At 37.6% G+C, this 20,767-nt stretch overlaps 1 protein-coding gene across 1 annotated transcript in view; it reads right to left on the bottom strand.

Moving 5' to 3' along the window:
- Positions 1 to 969: 969 nt before the first annotated feature.
- Positions 970 to 20,767, bottom strand: part of LOC128636275 (neuron navigator 2-like) — a 474,377-nt gene continuing 454,579 nt past the window's right edge. Inside the window, 13 exon segments of the mRNA XM_053689311.1 lie at positions 970 to 1,034; positions 1,906 to 2,110; positions 2,860 to 2,963; positions 2,966 to 2,977; positions 4,667 to 4,723; positions 4,726 to 4,862; positions 5,514 to 5,585; positions 5,684 to 5,838; positions 6,036 to 6,122; positions 6,124 to 6,272; positions 7,421 to 7,589; positions 14,637 to 14,732; positions 16,650 to 16,747. Of these exon segments, the coding sequence (XP_053545286.1) occupies positions 970 to 1,034; positions 1,906 to 2,110; positions 2,860 to 2,963; positions 2,966 to 2,977; positions 4,667 to 4,723; positions 4,726 to 4,862; positions 5,514 to 5,585; positions 5,684 to 5,838; positions 6,036 to 6,122; positions 6,124 to 6,272; positions 7,421 to 7,589; positions 14,637 to 14,732; positions 16,650 to 16,747 (1,406 nt within the window).

Raw genomic sequence — 20,767 nt, 5'->3', positions numbered from 1 at the left:
TTCAATTTTTGAAGAACATATCTCTTGGGCATGGGAGGGGAAAGTTGGGCATTTCCCTGCAATGCACCACATACTCGCCCACCCCCCTTTGTCAGAGGAAAACGCCATAGCCAAGACAACCGTTAGCACCGTTGCTATCTGAAGCTGAGGTTATTGTGTCAGGCTGGTGTGACCAGCACCCCTGTGTGTGTGTGAGTTTTGTGAGTGAGTGTGTGTGTTTGGTTTAAAGCAGCAAAGGCAAGTGAAACATCTACTTTCCTTCTGGACAGTGCACGGCACAATTTTGCTTATATTATTTCTTTCACAATATTTAGAACTTAAAACATCTTCAGTGTTAAAGGCATGCATGCCCTGTATCAACTAAACATAAGGAAGTAGCAGTAGTGCAGTTTGTATTCTTACACATTATTAAACAAAAAACAAAACTAGTCCAGTAGGGCGGCCAGCACCCACAATAAGGTCAAATAAAAAGGTCCAGTACTGGCAGCTGCCAACTCCAAGAGTCGGACGCCTGCTCCTATCACAGGTAAGAGTGTCAGTGAGCCGTCCTGCATGTGCAGGACTGAAAGAGGAAGCAACTCATTGCCTGTCACTGTAGAATCATAGTGTGGATTCGAGGGATGAATCCAGGATGTCATCATGAGACTGTTACTGTTTGAGTCACTGTCGTAGCTCTGGGGACAGGAATAATTTGCTGCCTCTTGTAGCCCTCATAAGCATATTCATCTGCAAGATAAAAATACCAGCAAGTGAAAAAATGTTGTGATAGTGAAACACGTTATCAAACCACAGAAGGTCAAATTTCAAGAACTGTTGTGTGTTTTTAACAAAATTCTGCTGCGATAAAAGCCTTATACATTCTTAGTCTGTTTTTCCTTCAATACCATTCACAAGCTTTACAGATCATAGCTAATTATGGGCCAGATTTCGAGTGGAGCGCTAACAGGTTATGTGCGAGCGATAATTGGTTTATTTTGGGTGTTTGTCGTGTCGGGTTTTCACTCGTATTACAAGTTGAAAGTCAAAACGATACGCTGTATAGATATACACAAATATACACAAATATTTTACATTCCAATGTTCTCTATATAGCAGAATATGTTCTATGTATTTTTAAATAGATATTCCTATATATATCCATATAAATGGAGAGAGAGAGAGAGAGTGAATTGGAGCCCTTTGCACTGAAGTAGATGAAAACATGTAAAAGCATATTTATGCAATATTCATATTTAATAAAGTATTATAGTGTGTATTTACTGTATATATTTCACATTGCAATGATCTGCATATAGCAGAATATGTTTGCGCGTGAGAAGGGTGTTTTTTCCCCACTTTATTGCTCCATTGACTACTACAGGTGAATAGGTTATCGCACATGTAATATTGTTACTTCGTTTTTTTTTTTTTTTATGTGTGTTGGGTTAGCACACGAGCCGATACTTTTTACTTTCAACTTTGTAATATGAGTGCAACCCGACTTTCAAAAAAAGCTTACTTCTACAGCAGTTAAAGCTAAAGCGGAAGCATTAAATAGCGCTCCACTTGTAATTTGGCGCTATATGTTTACCTACTTTTTTAACACCTTTAAAACCAATCAGGAGCAGAAGTCACATATACCCACCAATCCCTGACTGCTTTTTTTGCTTAAGAGCTGCAATGCTTGTGGCACCTGAGTAGTACTTTACCTATGTGTTTAATCCATTTGTGAGGGTTAAACCCATAGTTAGCTACGAATCAGTAAGGAAAAAAATGACATATTATAACAAATAATAGCAATGTCACTTTTGCATTTAGAATGTCCCGTTAAAAATGACCTTTTTGTGTAATTGAATCTATGGGTTTAATGCACTTTTAAGATGAACAGTCTGTAGTCCAATCCAATTAAGAGTTAAAAAAACTTACCAGAGGGTCGCCTTCTACGTCGCTGGGGTGGGACCGGTTTGCTGGATGTTCCTTCCCGGGGCACAGAGTACCCATCAAAACCAACGTCTTCTGGTCTAAGCTGAAGCAGAGGGGGCCATTCATGCTGTTGCGGTATGGCAGTCCATGGATAGGTTTCCATAACCCATTTAGCTGGATCTTCCCAGGGGGCTCTTCTGCCATACAACTGGTGTGTAAGAAAAAGGAAACTTATTGAAAGTTCAATACAACAAAATCCCTGTTTCTACTGAATTGTAAGTATTAAGTACTAGAAGAATTTACCATAAAAAGTTTGTTTCTCGAGAGAAAATACAATAAAGCTTAGCAATATAACAAGCGACAAATAACACTTTCTAACTAGACATCCCTTTAAAATGAATACAGTAAGTCTAATAAATATATAGAAGGTATGCACTCACTGGATTAGTGCAAATATAGTGCTTTATTGGCACATCAAAAAAACAACATTTGCCTGCACCCTTTGTTTAAGTGGGAGTATCCGCTCTATTTTGTACACCTATATATATTTCACATGTGCACACTTCTGGACTCATCTCAGTATACTCTCATGGTCAGGAGCTAAGTTTTAACAAAGGATAGAAACAGAAGGAGGTAAATTGACGATAGAAATACATTTGATCATTCAAACACTGCCCATCTCTTTGCACCGAGAGCCCTCCATGGCTGCCAAAAGGTTAGATAAATCCTAATAACAGTAGCAATGCAGTGCGTAGATTTAGTCACTGCACAGCCGCCCTCTCTGGCAGGAGAGGAGACGACAAATTTAGTTACAGTAGCAATGCATTGAGAACACTCAGTCATTGTCCTCGTTCTGCATTAGAGTCCTTTATGGCAACTAAATAGTTAATGCTTGTGACAATACTTATCTCCAATGATTTTTTATCATTAAATGTAAATTTCTCAAGAGACTCTCACCTGCAGTCCTTCCCTGACAGCTTCTAGAAGATAGGGTATAATAGAATAATTCCACAAATCTGTAAACCACACTCTTGAACCATCAACATCTATTGGGCAGGAAGGAACAGACGTGGTCCTGTACCAACAGAAAGGTGCAAGAAATTAGAAAAAGGCTACACAAATCATCAAGAAAACCTTCTATCACAGCAAATGTATGGTATAATGGGCAATTCATTTGTGCTTTGCTAGCTATAAAATATGTATTACACTGCCCCCCACCTGGCTACTTTAGATAATGCCACCAGGCTGGCAACATTCCCAGGGCAGAACACTGATAGTGCTGAGAATCCTCAGCTTAGTGCGTCAGAGGTTTGGGTAAATCGTAAGACACAATCTGTGATAAAAGATAGGTTTTTATAACACATAATAAAATAAGTAGTTTCTGTTAATATAATGTTCATTTGTCTTTATTGATCTATGTCTCACAATCCCTGTATTTAAACAATGTTGTTATTATCAACAGATGATAAAATTAGAAAAAATTATAGTTACTTTTAATATATGAATACGCATGGTTAACTTAAAGGGATACTAAACCCAATTTTTTTTTCTTTAATGATTCAGATAGAGGAGCAATTTTAAGCATCTTTCTAATTTACTCCTATGATCAATGTTATTCTTTCTCTTGTTATCTTTATTTAAAAAGCAGGAATTTAAAGCTTAGCACGGACCATTTTTGGTTCAGAACCTGGGTTATGCTTGCTTATTGGTTAGCCAAATGTAAGCCCACCAATAAGCAAGCACTATCCAGGTGTTGAATCTAAAATGGGCCGGCTCCTAAGCTTTACATTCCTGCTAAATAAAGATAGCAAGAGAATGAAGAAAAATTGATAACAGGAGTAAATTAGAAAGTTGCTTAAAATTGCATGCTCTATCTGAAAGAAAACAATTGGATCTTAGTATCCCTTTAAGTATTTTTAATATTTTCTCCAATATTATTCATTTAGTTGACAATGAAATTTTGTAAACAAGCTAAGGGTTTAATAAAGTTTATGACAGGGCACAAAAAATGAACTTTAGAGCAACAAGATCATGAGTTCAGTAAACAGATAATTTGCACCACAAAACCTTTAAATTCTTTATACAATCTTACAAGAGAGTATGTGCAATATACATATATAATACATATATAATACATATATAATGGACATATAACACATGTTATGTCAGCAACACTTTGCCATTATGATTAAAGGCATCCACAGGAGGGGGTGTAGTGTTTTAATGTGAAAAACTGTCTCTTTTTCGTGCTTCAAATGCACAAACAATGTATGTGTTTTGAGCCACACTGGGACATATAGCTAAACCAATCAAAACAGTCATTTTACTTTCATCAAATATTTCAGACTTTGATTGGCTGAAATGAATCATAAGACTTGTGTTAGTAGAGAGCTATTATGGGATAAAAAACAATAAAAATAAAATGTTATGCAAACATACCCAGACTGCACCACACCACCAAAAGGATAACGGCCAATCAGTGGCTGCAACTGGTTGCACTACAACCTCTGATTGCCTGATTCCTTTAGGGTGAAGCATAGAAAGGTAATTTTATTTAGGAACCTTTAGATGAAAAGCCCAGTGGGAAAATACACTGCTCTACTGATAAAGTTTATTTTTGTATGTAGGCCTTTCTGGAAATCTGTAATTATACTGTGTTTTAAAAAGCTAAAAAACATATATATACTTTTTTAATATAACGTATAACACCTCATTATGTTCATAATGCATGATATGAATCCAATCCAATACAAATGGTGCTCACCAATTGTCACATCAGAGGAACTGTGAGCTTCTAGGAACTTGTTGAGATGTTGCCAACCTTTGGTATCCAGTCAATAACTTTAATTAATTCTGCATTTCTTGTCCTGCAGGTTATTTCTGTCTCAATGAGTTTTCTTCTGAGGTAGCGCCCGAGAAATCCCTTGACTGGCTCAGTATGATTTGCGCATAGCACCCACCTGCAGGACGGCACAGAACAACAACATTTACAGCTTTAAATGGACATTACAACCTAAAGCTACTAAATAATTAATACGACCAAAGGAAAATGTAGTAAAAGCCTGTTAACCAACCGAATGCCAAAGCCACAGAAAAAATGCTTAAAGGGACACTGAAGTCAAAATAATCTTTTATGATTCAGATAGAGCAGCAGTTTAAAAACACTTTCCATTATCCATTATCAAATTTGGCACAGCCTTTTTCTATTCACACTTTCTGGGGAACAAGATTCTACTAAGCATGTGCACTAGCTCACAGGGTATACGTATACCAGTTTGTGATTGGTTGATGTCTGTCACATGATACAGGGGCCGGAAAATGGGAGAAAAAAATAATTTGTCAGAAAAAAATATCTACTGCTAATTTGAAACTCAGAGTAGGTGTTAAATCATTGTCTTTCTAGTTTGCACGTGTTAATTATGCTATTGTACTGCATTGAGTGGTCCTTTAATCCTTTTGCGTAGTCTGTTTATCCCTGTATGCAGATCACAGTTTAGTAAAGTGAACCTCTAAAGTATTCTGTGTAAATCTCTCTCTATATCACAAAGTTATCAGTCTAGAGAGTAATAAACATCAAAACAGTCTGATAAATAGAATGAAAAATAACGTACCTGAAATTGTGATGGAGTTGGAGGTTTGGCGTAGACGAAGTGGCCTGGTTCATTGTCCCAATGATGTATGGACTGAAGAAAACACAGAGGAATTAGTTAAGATTCATTAAAAATTAAGAGACAATTCTATAAACCTAATCATGGTAACTAAATTGATAATCTGGCCTTACCATTTGTGATATTTGCAGTTCAAAAGTCCATTGAATATCTCTCCCAGGGAGCTAACATGGTGCAAGTTGTCTAAAATAATGACAAGTGGCATGTCTATGGCATTATTCTTACTGTTGCACTGATCAGCCAGGTTGGAAAGGTACTGCCGAAGTTCCTGACAATAAATAATGTACAAATATTGTTAGATGCCAACAAAAAAACGTCTGCTTTTCCTGTACAGAGAAATGTATTTTATGGTATTCACCAAGCCAATTCTAAAATAGATATTATAAAGAATAATTTAATTAAATAAAAAGGATTAGGCCAATATTTAGTCATTGTTATTGCTCAGCTGTATATCCCTGTATGTACCTTGCTGGATTTATGATCTACGTTGAAGGTGGCAACAGATCCATCTGAAAGTTCTCTTCCCTCACGCAGCACCATGTACTCAGAAAGGGCGATTCGCCAGGTAGGTTTTACCAGTTCCACTAGGCCCTGACAAGATAATTCTCCTGTGTTCCATGAGAAGGGAGACGTACCGCTGTAATATAGGCTTTGGAATAAGAGTCTCAAAAACCAGGCAATCCAAACTGTTCTCGGAGAGCCCTAAATAAAAGGAACATTACAAAAATGAAAGGACCATTAAATACAGTAGAACTGCATAATTAACATGTGCATAATAAAAAGACAATTTAATAACACCTAGTCTGAATTTCATGTGACAGCTATCAGCCAATCACAGACTAGTATACATATACACTGTGAACTTGAGCAAATGATTAGTAGGAGCGGGTGCCTCAGAAAGTGTGCATTTCAAATAACTGAGCAAATTTGATAATGGAAGTAAATTGGAAACTCTCTTAAAAATTGCACACTCTATCGGAATCATGAAAGTGTAATTTTTACTTTAATGTCCCTTTAAGAGCAACCTAACTACGTATACGTCCAAGGTGTGAACTTGTGAACTTGTTTAAATGTATCTTGTATTACATGCTACAAACGTTTGTAAATCCTGAGGAATGCAATGCTTAAAGAACCATTAAACTTGACATTTCAACAACTCAAAAAAAGTTTCATTATTGCACTATATATTCATTATTTATTGTGCAACCTTTTGCTGTAAAATACATCTAAAAATTGTGCTTGTTTGAATTTCTACCATGGAGGCTTGGGTTAATACTTTAAGGCAATTTATGTGGCTTTTGTTTACTTTCCCCTTACTCCCTGAGCTTCTGAGGTGTCACAAGCTTTTAAAAGGTAGATTATCAATTTTGCATCAACAATCATGATAGGAAACTCATTCTTTGTAATAATAACTGAGTTGCAGGCTACCCCAATCTGCACATGTGCAAACAGAGTTTGTGCTATATCCGAATATTAGTCTCTGATTGGTTAACAGGGGTTCTTTTGTTCTGAGGGACACGGAAATCAGTAATAAGTATAAACATAAAACAATATACTCATTTGACAAAATAAAGATGCAGATTTCATTTCAAAATTATTTTCAGATATGAAGGTTCATAACCATGTAGTTTACAATTTGTGTTTAATGTCCCTTTAACAATGTATTGTATCTCTCTTGGGGTTATCCCTTACCTAATACATAATTCCTGAACCCAACTTTATTAACAATCCATAACCATAGCCCAATTCCTAACCTTAGTGTCTGCTTCTTTATTATTTGTTATTATTTTAACATAAATGAAATACATTTTTCTCATTTCAAGAAATAATTATAAAACTAAAGAGATTACCTTTGACTGATACCGAGATGGTATCATTCTCACCCACAAGATACCCACAAGGCAGCAATTCTGGTGTCTCTGCATTGCTTGTGCGTTTGATGTCACCAATACTATAACCAACAACGCTGTCTGAGTTCAAGCCCAGCTGAGATACGGGATCAAGATGAGTGATGTATTCCTGTAAAACATAAATAGCAAATATAGAAGGAAAACCAATGCCAAAAATAGAATACAATGTGATCACTATATCAACTATATATGAGGTTTGCATATTTAAAGGAACATAAAATACACATAAAAGGATAGATTACAAGTGGAGCGCAAATATTGCTTTCCACTTGTAGTCTGGCTCAAAAATGTTTAAGAGTAATAAAAAAAACATAATTTATGCTTACCTGATAAATTTATTTCTGTTGTAGTGTATCCAGGTCCATGGATCATCCATTACTTATGGGATATTCTCCTTCCCAACAGGAAGTTGCAAGAGTTCACCCACAGCAGAGGCTGCTATATAGCTCCTCCCCTAACTGCCATATCCAGTAATTCGACCGAAAAAAAGGAAAAAACCATAGGGTGCAGTGGTGACTGTAGTTTAAATGAAAAAATTACCTGCCTTAAAATGACAGGGCGGGCCGTGGACTGGATACACTACAAGAGAAATAAATTTATCAGGTAAGCATAAATTATGTTTTCTCTTGTTAAGTGTATCCAGTCCACGGATCATCCATTACTTATGGGATACCAATACCAAAGCTATAACGTACACGGATGAAGGGAGGGACAAGGCAGGAACTTAAACGGAAGAGACCACTGCCTGAAAAAAATCCTTTCTCCCAAAAATAGCCTCCAAAGAAGCAAAATATGAAGTTGCAGACCAAGACGCCGTCTTGTAAATCTGTTCAACAGAAGCCTCATTTTAAAAAAGGCCCAAGTGAAAGCCACAGCTCTAGTAGAATGAGCTGTAATCCCTTCAGGAGGCTGCTGTCCAGCAGTCTCATAAGTTAAACGAATTATGCTTTTAACCAAAAAGAAAGAAAGAGGTTGCTGAAGTCTTTTGACCTCTTCTCTGTCCAGAGTAGACAACAAACCAAGTAAATGTTTGATGAAAATCTGAGTAGCTTGTAAGAAAAACATTAAAGCACAAACTACGTCCAAATTGTGTAAACGACGTTCCATCTTTGAAGAAGGATTAGAATACAAGAATGGAACAACACTCTCTTGAGTGATAATCTTGTTGGAGACCACCTTAGGTAAAAAACCCAGTCTTGATACACAGGACTACCTTATCCGTACGGAGGACCAGATAAGGAGAATCACATTGTGAAGCAGATAACTCGGAGACTCTACAAGCCGAGGAAATATCTACCCAAAAGGAACATTCCAGGATAAAAAGTTTGATATCTATAGAATGAAAAGGTTCACACGGACTCCTTGAAAAACCTCAATAATCAGGTTTAAGCTCCATGGCGGAGCCATAGGTTTAGACACAGGCTTGGGTTCTAACCAAAGCCTGACAAAATGCCTGAACGTCTGGAGAATCTGCCAGACGCTTGTGCAAAAGAATAGACAGAGTAGGAATCTGTCATTTTAAGGAACCAGCTGACAACCCCTTTTCTCAAAATCATCTTGGAGAAAAGATAGTATCCTGGGAATCCGGACTTTACTCCATGAGTAACCCTTGGATTCATATCAATAAGATATTTATGCTATATCTATGTTAAATTTTGCTAGTGACAGGCTTTCATGCCTGTACTAAGGTATCAATGACTGACTTGGAGAAGCCATGTTTCGATAACATCAAGCATTCAGTCTCCAGACAGTCCATCTCAGAGAAGTTTAATATAGATGGTTGAAAGGACCCTGAGATGGAGGGTCCTGTCTCAGAAGCAGAGATCATGATGGAAAGAATGACATGTCCACCAGATCTGCATACCAGGTCCTGCGTGGCCACACAGGCGCTGTTATAAAACACCAAAGCAGTCTCCTGCTTGATCTTGTGTAAAGGCCTCCGGAGGAATTCCCCACTTCCCCCGTGAGAAAAGTCTGACGACTTAGAAAATCCACCTCCCAGTTCTCAACACCTGGGATATGGAGAGTTGATAGACAAGAGAGAGTCTCTGTCCAATGAATAATTTAAAGATTTCTAACATCGCTAGGAAACTTCTGTTCCCCCTTGATGGTTGATGTAAGCCACAGTCGTGATATTGTCCGACTGAATCTGATGTACCTCAGAATTGCTAACTGAGGCTAAGCCTGAAGAGTATGGAATATCGCTCCCAATTCCAGAATATTTATTAGAAGGAAGGTTTCCTCCTGAGTCTACTATCCTTGAATCTTCAGGGAGTCCCAGACTGTATCCCAACCTAAAAGGTTGGCATCTGTTGTAACAACTGTCCCATCTGACCTGCGGAACGTCATACCCTTGGACAGATGGACCCGAGATAGCCACCAGAGAAGAGAATATCTGGCCTCTTGGTCCAGATTTAAGAAGGGGACGAATCTGTATAATCCCCGTTCCATTGACTGAGCATGCATAGCTGCAGCGGTCTGAAATGTAGGTGTGCAAACGGTACTATGTCCCATGCCGCTACCATTAGGCCGATTACATTCATGTACCGAGCCACCGAAGGGCGCGGATGGAATGAAGAACACGGCAGAAATTTAGAAGCTTTGACAACCTGGACTTCGTCAGGTAAATTTTCATTTCTGCAGAATCTATCAGAGTCCCTAGGAAGGAAACCCTTGAGATTGGGGATAGAGAACTCCTTCCTTGTTCACTTTCCACCCCTGCGATCTCAGAAATGCCAGTACTACATCCGTATGAGGCTTGGCAATTTGAAGGTCAATGCCTAAATAAGGGGCCACTTCTAAAGATTCTTGGGACTGTAGTTAACCCAAAGGAAACAGCAACAAACTGGTAATGCCTGTCTAGCAAGGCAAACCTGAAAAAAAGGATGGTGATCCTTATGCATCGTTATGTGAGGATAAGTATCCTTCCAATCCATTGTAGTCCTCTATTGACTCTCCTGGATCCTAGTTAAGATGGTACGAATAGTTACCATCTTAAATGATAGAATTCTAAGGAATTTATTTAAGATCTTTAAATCCAAAATAGGTCTGAAGGTTCCCTCTCCTTGGGAACCACGAACAGATTTGAGAAAAACTCTGACCCTGTTCCTGTCTTGGAACTGGATGGATTCTCGTACACAATGTAAGAATGCCTCTTTCTTTATCTGGTGTGCAGATAATTGTGAAAGGTAAAATCTCCCCTATTTGGAAGGGGAAGCTTTGAAATCCAGAAGATATCTCTGGGATATAATTTCAATGCCCAGGATCCTGGCATCTCTTGCCCACGCCTGGGCGAAAAAGAAAATCTGCCCCCTACAGGATCCATTACCGGATAGGGGACCTTTCCATCATGCTGTCTAAGATGCAGCAGCAGCAGGCTCCTTGGCCTGCTTATCCTTGTTCCAGGTCCGGTTGTCTCCAGACCGTCATGGACTGAGCAAAAGTACCCTCTTGATTTGCCTAAAAGGAAGTTGATGCCACACCTGCCTTGAAGTTTCGAAAGGCACGAAATTTAGACTGTTTTGGCCTTTGATTTGGACCAGTCCTGAGGAAGGGCAAGCCCTTTTCCTCAGTGATATTAGTAATGATCTCCTTCAAACCAGGCTCTAATAGGTCTGTCCCCTGAAGGAAAGTTAAGTAGCTTATTTATTAAAGTCACAACAGCTGACCATGAGATAAGCCATAGCGCTCTGCGCGCCAGTATAGTAAAAACTGAATTCTTAGCCGTTAGTTTAGTCAAATGAACAAAGGCATCAGAAACAAAGGAATTGGCTAGCTTAAGTGCTCTTAGCTAGACAAGTATATTCATCCAATGGAGTCGCTACCTGTAAAGCCTCATCCAGAGACTCCAACCAGAACACCGCAGCAGCAGTGACAGGAGCAATGCATGCAAGGGCTGCAGGATAAAACCTTGTTGAATAAACATTTTCCTAAGGTAACCCTCTAATTTTTTATCCATTGGATCTAAAAAAGCACAACTGTCCTCGACAGGGATAGTGGTATGCTTAGCTAGAGTAGAAACTCTTCTCTCCACCTTAGGGACCGTCTGCCATAAGTCCCGTGTGGTGGCATCTGTTAGAAACATTTTTCTAAAAATAGGAGGGGAAGAGAATGGCACACCTGGTCTATCCCATTCCTTATTAATAATTTCTGTAAACCTCTTTAGGTATTGGAAAAAACATCAGTACACACCGGCACTGCATAGTATCTATTCAGTCTACACAATTTCTCTAGCACTGTGATTGTAACCCAGTCATTCAGAGCTGCTAAAACCTCCCTGAGTAACAAGTGGAGGATCTTAAGCATAAATTTTAAATGTAGAAATATCGGAATCAGGTTAAATCATCTCCCCTGAGTCAAAAATATCACCCACAGACTGAAGCTCCCCTCAGCTTCTGCATATTGTGAGGCAGTAACAGACATGGTTCTTGACGCATCTGTATGCTCTGTATCTATCCCCAGAGCTATCTCGCTTTCCTTTAATTTCAGGTAGTCTGACTAATACCGCTTCCAGAGTATTATTCATAACTTTCGCCATGTCTTGTAAAATAAACACTATAAGCGCCCTTGATGTACTAGGCGCCATTTGAGCGTGAGTCCCTGGAGCGGGAGTCGAAGAGTCTGACACGTGGGGAGAGTTAGTCGGCATAACTTCCCCCTTGACAGAATCCTCTGGTAAAATAAACGCTATGGGCGCCCTTGATGTACTTGGCGCCATTTGAGCGTGAGTCCCTAAAGCGGGAGTCAAAGGGTCTGACACGTGGGGAGAGTTAGTCGGCATAACTTCCCCCTCGACAGAATCCTCTGGTGATAATGTTTTTAAAGACAAAAAATTATCTTTATTGCTTAACATGAAATCAGTACATCTGGTACACATTCTAAGATGGGGTTCCACCATGGCTTTTAAACATAATGAACACAGAGCTTCCTCTATGTCAGACATGTTAGAACAGACTAATAATGAGACAAGTAAGCTTGGAAAACACTTTAAATCAAGTTAACAAGCAAATATAAAAAACGTTACTGTGCCTTTAAGAGAAACAAATTTTGTCAAAATTTGAAAAACGAAATTTTTACAGTATATGTAATAAGTTAACAGAGCATTGCACCCACTTGCAAATGGATGATTAACCCCTTAATGCAAAAAACAGATAAAAAAAACGACAGACGTTTTTTAACAGACACAACAAAGCTGACACAGCTGAGCTGTGGATTACCTTCCCTATAAACGATTTTGGAAGTCTTTTTAGCCCTTTAGAGATGTCCTGTAGTATTCATGGGACTGCTGAGGAAATCTGGATGATTCATTTTGTAATTTTAACTGCGCAAAAAAAAAGCGCTAAATTAGGCCCCTCCCACTCATATTACAACAGTGGGAAGCCTCAGTTAACTGTTTCTATGCAGAATTTAAGCCAGCCATGTGGAAAAATTAGGCCCCAATAAGTTTTATCACCAAACATATGTCAAAAAAACGATTAAACATGCCAGCAAACGTTTTTAAAACACATTTTTATCAGAGTATGTATCTCTATTAATAAGCCTGATACCAGTCGCTATCACTGCATTTAAGGCTTTACTTACATTACTTCGGTATCAGCAGCATTTTTCTTAGTCAATTCCATTCCTTAGAAAAATATTTTACTGCACATACCTTATTTGCAGGAAAACCTGCACGCCATTCCCCCTCTGAAGTACCTCACTCCTCAGAATGTGTGAGAACAGCAAATGGATCTTAGTTACTTCTGCTAAGATCATAGAAAAACGCAGGCAGATTCTTCTTCCAAATACTGCCTGAGATAAACAGCACACTCCGGTGCCATTTAAAAATAACAAACTTTTGATTGAAGAAATAAACTAAGTATAAAACACCACAGTCCTCTCACGACCTCCATCTATGTTGAGGGTTGCAAGAGAATGACTGGATATGGCAGTTAGGGGAGGAGCTATATAGCAGCTCTGCTGTGGGTGAACTCTTGCAACTTCCTGTTGGGAAGGAGAATATCCCATAAGTAATGGATGATCCGTGGACTGGATACACTTAACAAGAGAAATTATGCAATGAACATTCATTAATTATTTGGTACTTTTTCCCCATAATTAGCCTTTGAAGTCTGTGCTTTAACAACTCTAATGTCTACGTTATTCTAAGGCATTAACAAATATGGATTCAGAGCCAACCATTACCCAGTAGAATTTGGGACTAGCCAATCATCTAGATGCAATGAGTTTATTACTTTATCCCATTGGTAAGACAATGTATTTTGGTCTCTTCCTTACAGTTAAAGATATAAGATATTTCAACCAGATTAGATCACACCAAGAACACGATTACTTGTACAGTGACCCTTAAGTGATAATTTTAAAAGGATCTACGCAAAAGATTTTCCACATTTACTTTAAGAGTTTTTTTCCTCTTTGTTATTGCCTGTGTTTGGCATTTACGGCAGTGATGTCACCATCTTGCTGCCTGTTTATCAGCTAGTGTAGAAATCATTGCATCTATGTGCCCATCGCGTGCAGGGACAGGTTAGCAAGGCTATGTTGTAAACGCTAGGACGTAATTTAATGTGAATACTTGTGTATGGGAAGAAAACATTGTCTGATGTCGCTAAAACATTAACGCTGAGTTTAATAACTTGCATGGCAAGGAGGCAAAATACATAACCAGATCGGACTAATTCTGCAACTCTTTGGTCTATTTTGTAGCTATATGATGAACAAAATGAGTGTATTTTAAAAATGTTCCATTCTCAGTTTTTTGGGGGTTAGTAAGGGGAAATAAAACCCAAAATGTTTCTTTATGATTTAGATAGAGCAGCAATTTAGCTTGTCAATTTACATCTATTATCTAATCTGCTTCATTCTCTTGATATCCTTTGTTGAAAAGCATATCTTGGTAGCCTGAGCAGCAATGCACTACTAGCTGATGATGGGTGGCTGTACATACATGCTTCTTGTCATTGTTTCACCCATGCTCCCCTAGCTCCCAGTAGTGCATTTTTTTGCTCCTTCAACAAAGGATACCAAGAAAATGAAGCAATGGAAATTTTTTAAAATTGTGTTCTCTGTCCCTTTAATAATAAATTAGTCTTCAAAGTGTAGCCCTATATTCAAACAAAGACACAACAACATTGGTTTGGTGAAGCTTAATATTTACCTTAAATAACCTTTTAACAACTCCGTCCAGAACGTCCCATTTAGTTTTGCCACCAACACCAATGCATCCAATCAGGAACAAGCGAGGTCTGCAATCCTAATGATAGAAAATAATATAATACTATTCAGATCTATTGTTAAATTATATTAAATGTTAATATATCAAAGAAATCAGTGTAAAGTTTTAGCTTCTATAAAGTATTGCACAACACCATGTTGTAACCTAGGTTTACCTTAGTTTAAAAGCCTGTTCTCCTCATCTTATCTCCTCTGCTGAAGATAGTTAGGGACAGTTATAAATGAGCTGATAAAACTAAAAATGTCACAGGGTTTTTATAAATATGACTACAAAGGGTTTATTCTTCGAAAGATCATTTAAAACAAACAAACAAACATATTAAACACATTCCTGTGATAATAAACATCATAAGGGTTGGTATTAGCTGTTTTTTCTGTGCATTGAACTCATTTTGCCTTTATATTTTTTTTAATTTCAAGCACCACCACATGAGGGCAGCATTTTTCAACTACAGAACAAAATAAAGTGGCACTTTTTCCCTCGACTATTTCAGTAATGTGTCCTCTAATGTGTAATCAGTTAAAGTAAAAATTTACAAATTCATGTTTGTAAAGAAATAAATGATGTGATTAGTTAATGTTTATTTTAAACGGGTAAACACCTCTATATACAAAACAAAATGCTCACCCACTTATCCATTTTACCTGCTGGAGTGTATAAAACTGTTTACAGATAACTACTTTATCTTTATTTTGGCATTTTAAAAAGCTGATTTTCCTGTTGAAACCTCCAACTATATTAAACATTTCAATACTGCGGTAATGATGTAAACAAGAAGCATCATAAGAAATCAACTGTGCAGTGTAAATGAGAGAGAGAGCCCAGCCCTATTTACGGGGTGTTTCTACATCAGCTTTGAATACAAAGAAATCTATTTGCTGCTTGCCTGAGTACACCGTCTCTTTAACTGATAAATAATAGTAATTACAGCCCAATTAAAGGGCCAGAAAACTCTACAATATCTACAGTATCCTGCGTATGCAACAACTCTACTTAAACATGTTAAAGGGACAGTACACACCTTGTAATTACAAGTTATTTTCTGTTGTGTTACTATAACATATTTCAGCTAAGTCTCAATGTTTTAAAATAAATTAGAATCCTTTTTCACAGCAATTAGTTTTAAATAGCAAAAACTCCACCCATTATTTTATTGGGAGGGCGCAAATCTGTGATTTAGTCTGCAGACAACAAGGCTAGTTACTGTCATAAAGTTTATATAAAGTGAATTGTTTTCCAGTTGTTATTAAAGGGACAGTATACACAATAAGGGACAGATATGTAGCAACGCTCCCCTTTTAACCAAAATATTTTAACATGTTTAGTTGCTGCTTTGTCATATAGATGACATAATTTTTTTGTGACCCTTTAATAGGTCTCGGTTTATCAGACTATAAGGGGTGAAAGGGCGAGTAGTCCCCAACATAATTTAAACCAGAAGCTCTGATGTTTCAAGAGGTACTGTGGCTGCCCACTTATCCTAGGTATCTCAGCAATAAGTGTAGGGGTTACTGGGGTAGATTCATTAAGGTTCTCACCAGCCTCTCTCCAACCTTTCCAATGTCTTTGTTATTCTGCAAAAAAACGCAACTTTAATTCACATATTGCTCCATTCCTTAGTAAATGTGCTTCTTATAATACAGAGATTGTAGAAGCTGGAGAAACAAGAGACGGTGCCTAGTGAATCTATTCCACTGCCAGTGTTTAATGGTCATTACTCAGATTGCCTTACAGTGCTGGGTAATAATATGGCAGGACAGGTTTTTGTTCCATACATGACGATAAATGTTCCTGTTATCACCGGATAAGATGCTCTGTCTTATGAAAGGCGTTTGCTATGATGGGCGCTATACCTTATCTTTACGGCATAGGTACCAGCCGGTGCATTGCAGCTTCACACCCCAGTGATATATACACGTAACAGTTCCCTCTCACCTCTCTCCATTTCATTTCCTCCAGGAAGCTAACAACTATCTTGACGTGCCGGCCCTCCTTCCTCATGGTTCCATCACCCGCGTCATCCAGCAACATGTCTACCAATGGAAAATCTACATTACAATAAAGTACGCAGCATAGAAACAAGGAGGTTCCTAGCCCTGGGTCATTACATTATTCTGGTAGTTTCCCCAATGGTAGGAACATAGCAAGAATGCCTACATGGTTCTTGTTGTACAAAGTATGTGCAAATGATATGCAAACATGGGTCTGTTCTTATGTGTATATGTGCCTATCTATAGGAGTTCTATGTATACACCTGTGTATAGGAGTTATTGTATACATGTGCCTATTTGTGAGTATATATATATAAACCTAGCTATAAAAGTTTTATGTACATACCTGTTGTGTATATGAGTTATTGTATACATGTGCCTATTTGTGAATATACAGTATATAAACCTAGCTATAGAAGTTTTATGTACATACCTGTGTATATGAGTTATTGTATACATGTGACTATTTGTGAATATACAGTATATAAACCTAGCTATATAAGTTTTATGTACATATCTGTGTATATGAGTTATTGTATACATGTGCCTATTTGTGAATATACAGTATATAAACCTAGCTATAGAAGTTTTATGTACATACCTGTTGTGTATATGAGTTATTTTATACAAGTGCCTATTTGTGAGTGTATATAAACCTAGCTATAGAAGTTTTATGTACATACCTGTGTATATGAGTTATTGTATACAAGTGCCTATTTGTGAGTATATATAAACCTAGCTATATAAGTTTTATGTACATACCTGTTGTGTATATGAGTTATTTTATACAAGTACCTATTTGTGAGTGTATATAAAACTAGCTATAGGAGTTTTATGTACATACCTGTGCATATGATGTATTGTATACATGTGCCTATTTGTGAGTATATATAAACCTAGCTATAGAAGTTTTATGTACATACCTGTCTGTGTATATGAGTTATTTTATACAAGTGCCTATTTGTGAGTGTATATAAACTGAGCTATAGGAGTTTTATGTATATACCTGTGCATATGAGTTATTGTATACATGTGCCTATTTGTGAGTGTATATAAACTGAGCTATAGGAGTTTTATGTATATACCTGTGCATATGAGTTATTGTATACATGTGCCTATTTGTGAGTGTATATAAACTGAGCTATAGGAGTTTGAGAAATGAATGTTTTTGCCATAGTGTTTCCTAGTTTGTTTTTTTGGGGGGTTTTTAAGAGCAAGGAGAAAGAAATATGATGTAGGCTATGAAGTAGATTGGATTTATAGATTTAAAAAGTCCCCAAAAATTGATACAATTATTACATATATATATATATATATTAACCTCAAATTTATATCAAAATATTCATCAATCTACATACAATATCGATAATGATACACTAAAACATAAAAAAACATAATTTATGCTTACCTGATAAATTTATTTCTCTTGTGGTGTATCCAGTCCACGGATCATCCATTACTTGTGGGATATTCTCCTTCCCAACAGGAAGTTGCAAGAGGATCACCCACAGCAGAGCTGCTATATAGCTCCTCCCCTAACTGCCATAGCCAGTAATTCGACCGAAACTAGCCGAGGAAGGAGAAACCATAAGGTGCAGTGGTGACTGTAGTTTAAAATTTAGACCTGCCTTAAAAGGACAGGGCGGGCCGTGGACTGGATACACCACAAGAGAAATAAATTTATCAGGTAAGCATAAATTATGTTTTCTCTTGTTAGGTGTATCCAGTCCACGGATCATCCATTACTTGTGGGATACCAATACCAAAGCTAAAGTACACGGATGAAGGGAGGGACAAGGCAGGTACTTAAACGGAAGGGACCACTGCCTGTAGAACCTTTCTCCCAAAAATAGCCTCCAAAGAAGCAAAAGTATCAAATTTGTAACATTTTGAAAAGGTATGAAGCGAAGACCAAGTCGCCGCTTTGCAAATCTGTTCAACAGAAGCCTCATTTTTAAAGGCCCAGGTGAAAGCCACAGCTCTAGTAGAATGAGCTGTAATCCTTTCAGGGGGCTGCTGTCCAGCAGTCTCATAGGCTAAGCGTATTACGCTCCGAAGCCAAAAAGAAAGAGAGGTTGCCGAAGCCTTTTGACCTCTCCTCTGTCCAGAGTAAACAACAAACAGGGAAGATGTTTGACGAAAACCTTTAGTCGCTTGTAAGTAAAACTTTAACGCACGGACAAATTATGTATTAAGACGTTCCTTCTTTGAAGAAGGATTAGGACACAATGATGGAACAACAATCTCTTGATTGATATTCTTGTTGGAAACTACCTTAGGTAAAAACCCAGGGTTTGTACGCAGAACTACTTTATCTGTATGGAAAATCAGATAAGGAGAATCACATTGTAAAGCTGATAACTCAGAGACGACTCTACGAGCCGAGAAAATAGCCATCAAAAACAGAACTTTCCAAGATAAAAGTTTGATATCAATGGAAAGAATGGGTTCAAACGGAACTCCTTGAAGAACCTTAAGAACCAAGTTTAAGATCCATGGAGGAGCAACCGGTTTAAACACAGGCTTAATTCTAACCAAAGCCTGACAAAATGCCTGGACGTCTGGACCTCTGCCAGACGCTTGTGCAAAAGGATAGACAGAGCAGAAATCTGTCCCTTTAAAGAACTAGCTGATAATACTTTATCCAAACCCTCTTGGAGAAAGGACAATATCCTAGGAATCCTAACCTTACTCCATGAGTAATTCTTGGATTCACACTAATGAAGATATTTTACCACTTTCCTCTAACTACCTCCAACTATGTTGAGAGCTTGCAAGAGAATGACTGGCTATGGCAGTTAGGGGAGGAGCTATATAGCAGCTCTGCTGTGGGTGATCCTCTTGCAACTTCCTGTTGGGAAGGAGAATATCCCACAAGTAATGGATGATCCGTGGACTGGATACACCTAACAAGAGAAAGTATAGCTATTTCCTATGGAAAAACGTTAGTGCGCATGTTTTGATTTATTTTTCTCACCTGTCTTTTACTACTGTGCATGTGCATATTGCTATAAGTCAACTTTAGAACTCAGAAACACTACTCATGTTAGCATATAACAAAAAATTGCATACTAGACAATAAAATCTATCTCCATGCCAGATTTTATAAAGATTAGTGCAACCATTTTGCCTGTAGCTTAGGCTAATTACTTCTCTATCATTAAACATTAAAAGTGCCTTTTTGTTAACACTTAACTCAAAAAAATACTAAACCAGTTTACTGTATACCAATTGAGGAAAAGCAGCCAACCAATCAAGTGTTTGCTCTGAGTTTCCCACAGAATCATTCATCGTATTTGTCAAGCTCTAGATTTCAAATATAACAAGGAACCTAGATGCATGCTGAGAAAGCAACTATTTTAAAGGGATATAAAACTGTTTTTAATTTAACAGATTATATTGAAATAAAAAACCTTAATATACAGCTGCCTAAAAATTTTCCTTTTATCTTCAAAAAAGACTACACACCCCAATAAGCACCTCAGGTTTGTCAGTTACAAAGATAAAGGGGCATAAGCACTGTTTGTGGGCACACTTACTCATTAGAGCATGCATGGTGAGTGACAATTTCTCGACTGGTTTGGAAAACAGCACACCTGTCTTGTGGGGCACGGAACAAAGGAACTGCCACGTCCAAACAGCAATCCAAACAACAAAAAAAGGTTGTTCCAGCCTCCAAAATATTCTTAAAAACTACCTTTATTTTTTACATAGGGTCCATAGAAAAAAATAATTACAACGTTTAAGGCCTTCTATAGGCCCTTAGTCATGTATACTTTTGTTACCTGTTCTCACGTGAGCAACCAATTACACAATAGTGACATCTTGAAGATGCAAATAGCAGCACATCCAAACTTGCTTTATTTTAGATGATCACATGAGAAATAGTATTGAATATAAACATTTTAAAAAAAACAAACATAAAACCTACATATATATTTTAAAAAGAGGAATATTGTACATTATTGGCAGATTAATCCCAACTTAGAAAAAAATGTATATCTATACTGGTGTATCAAAATTAGTACAGATGAATATTTAAAGAAACAGGCTCCAATTAAA

This window comes from Bombina bombina, chromosome 7 (genome assembly GCF_027579735.1).
Source record: "Bombina bombina isolate aBomBom1 chromosome 7, aBomBom1.pri, whole genome shotgun sequence".
NCBI lineage: Eukaryota > Metazoa > Chordata > Amphibia > Anura > Bombinatoridae > Bombina > Bombina bombina.
This window is presented reverse-complemented; position numbering and strand designations above follow the sequence as displayed.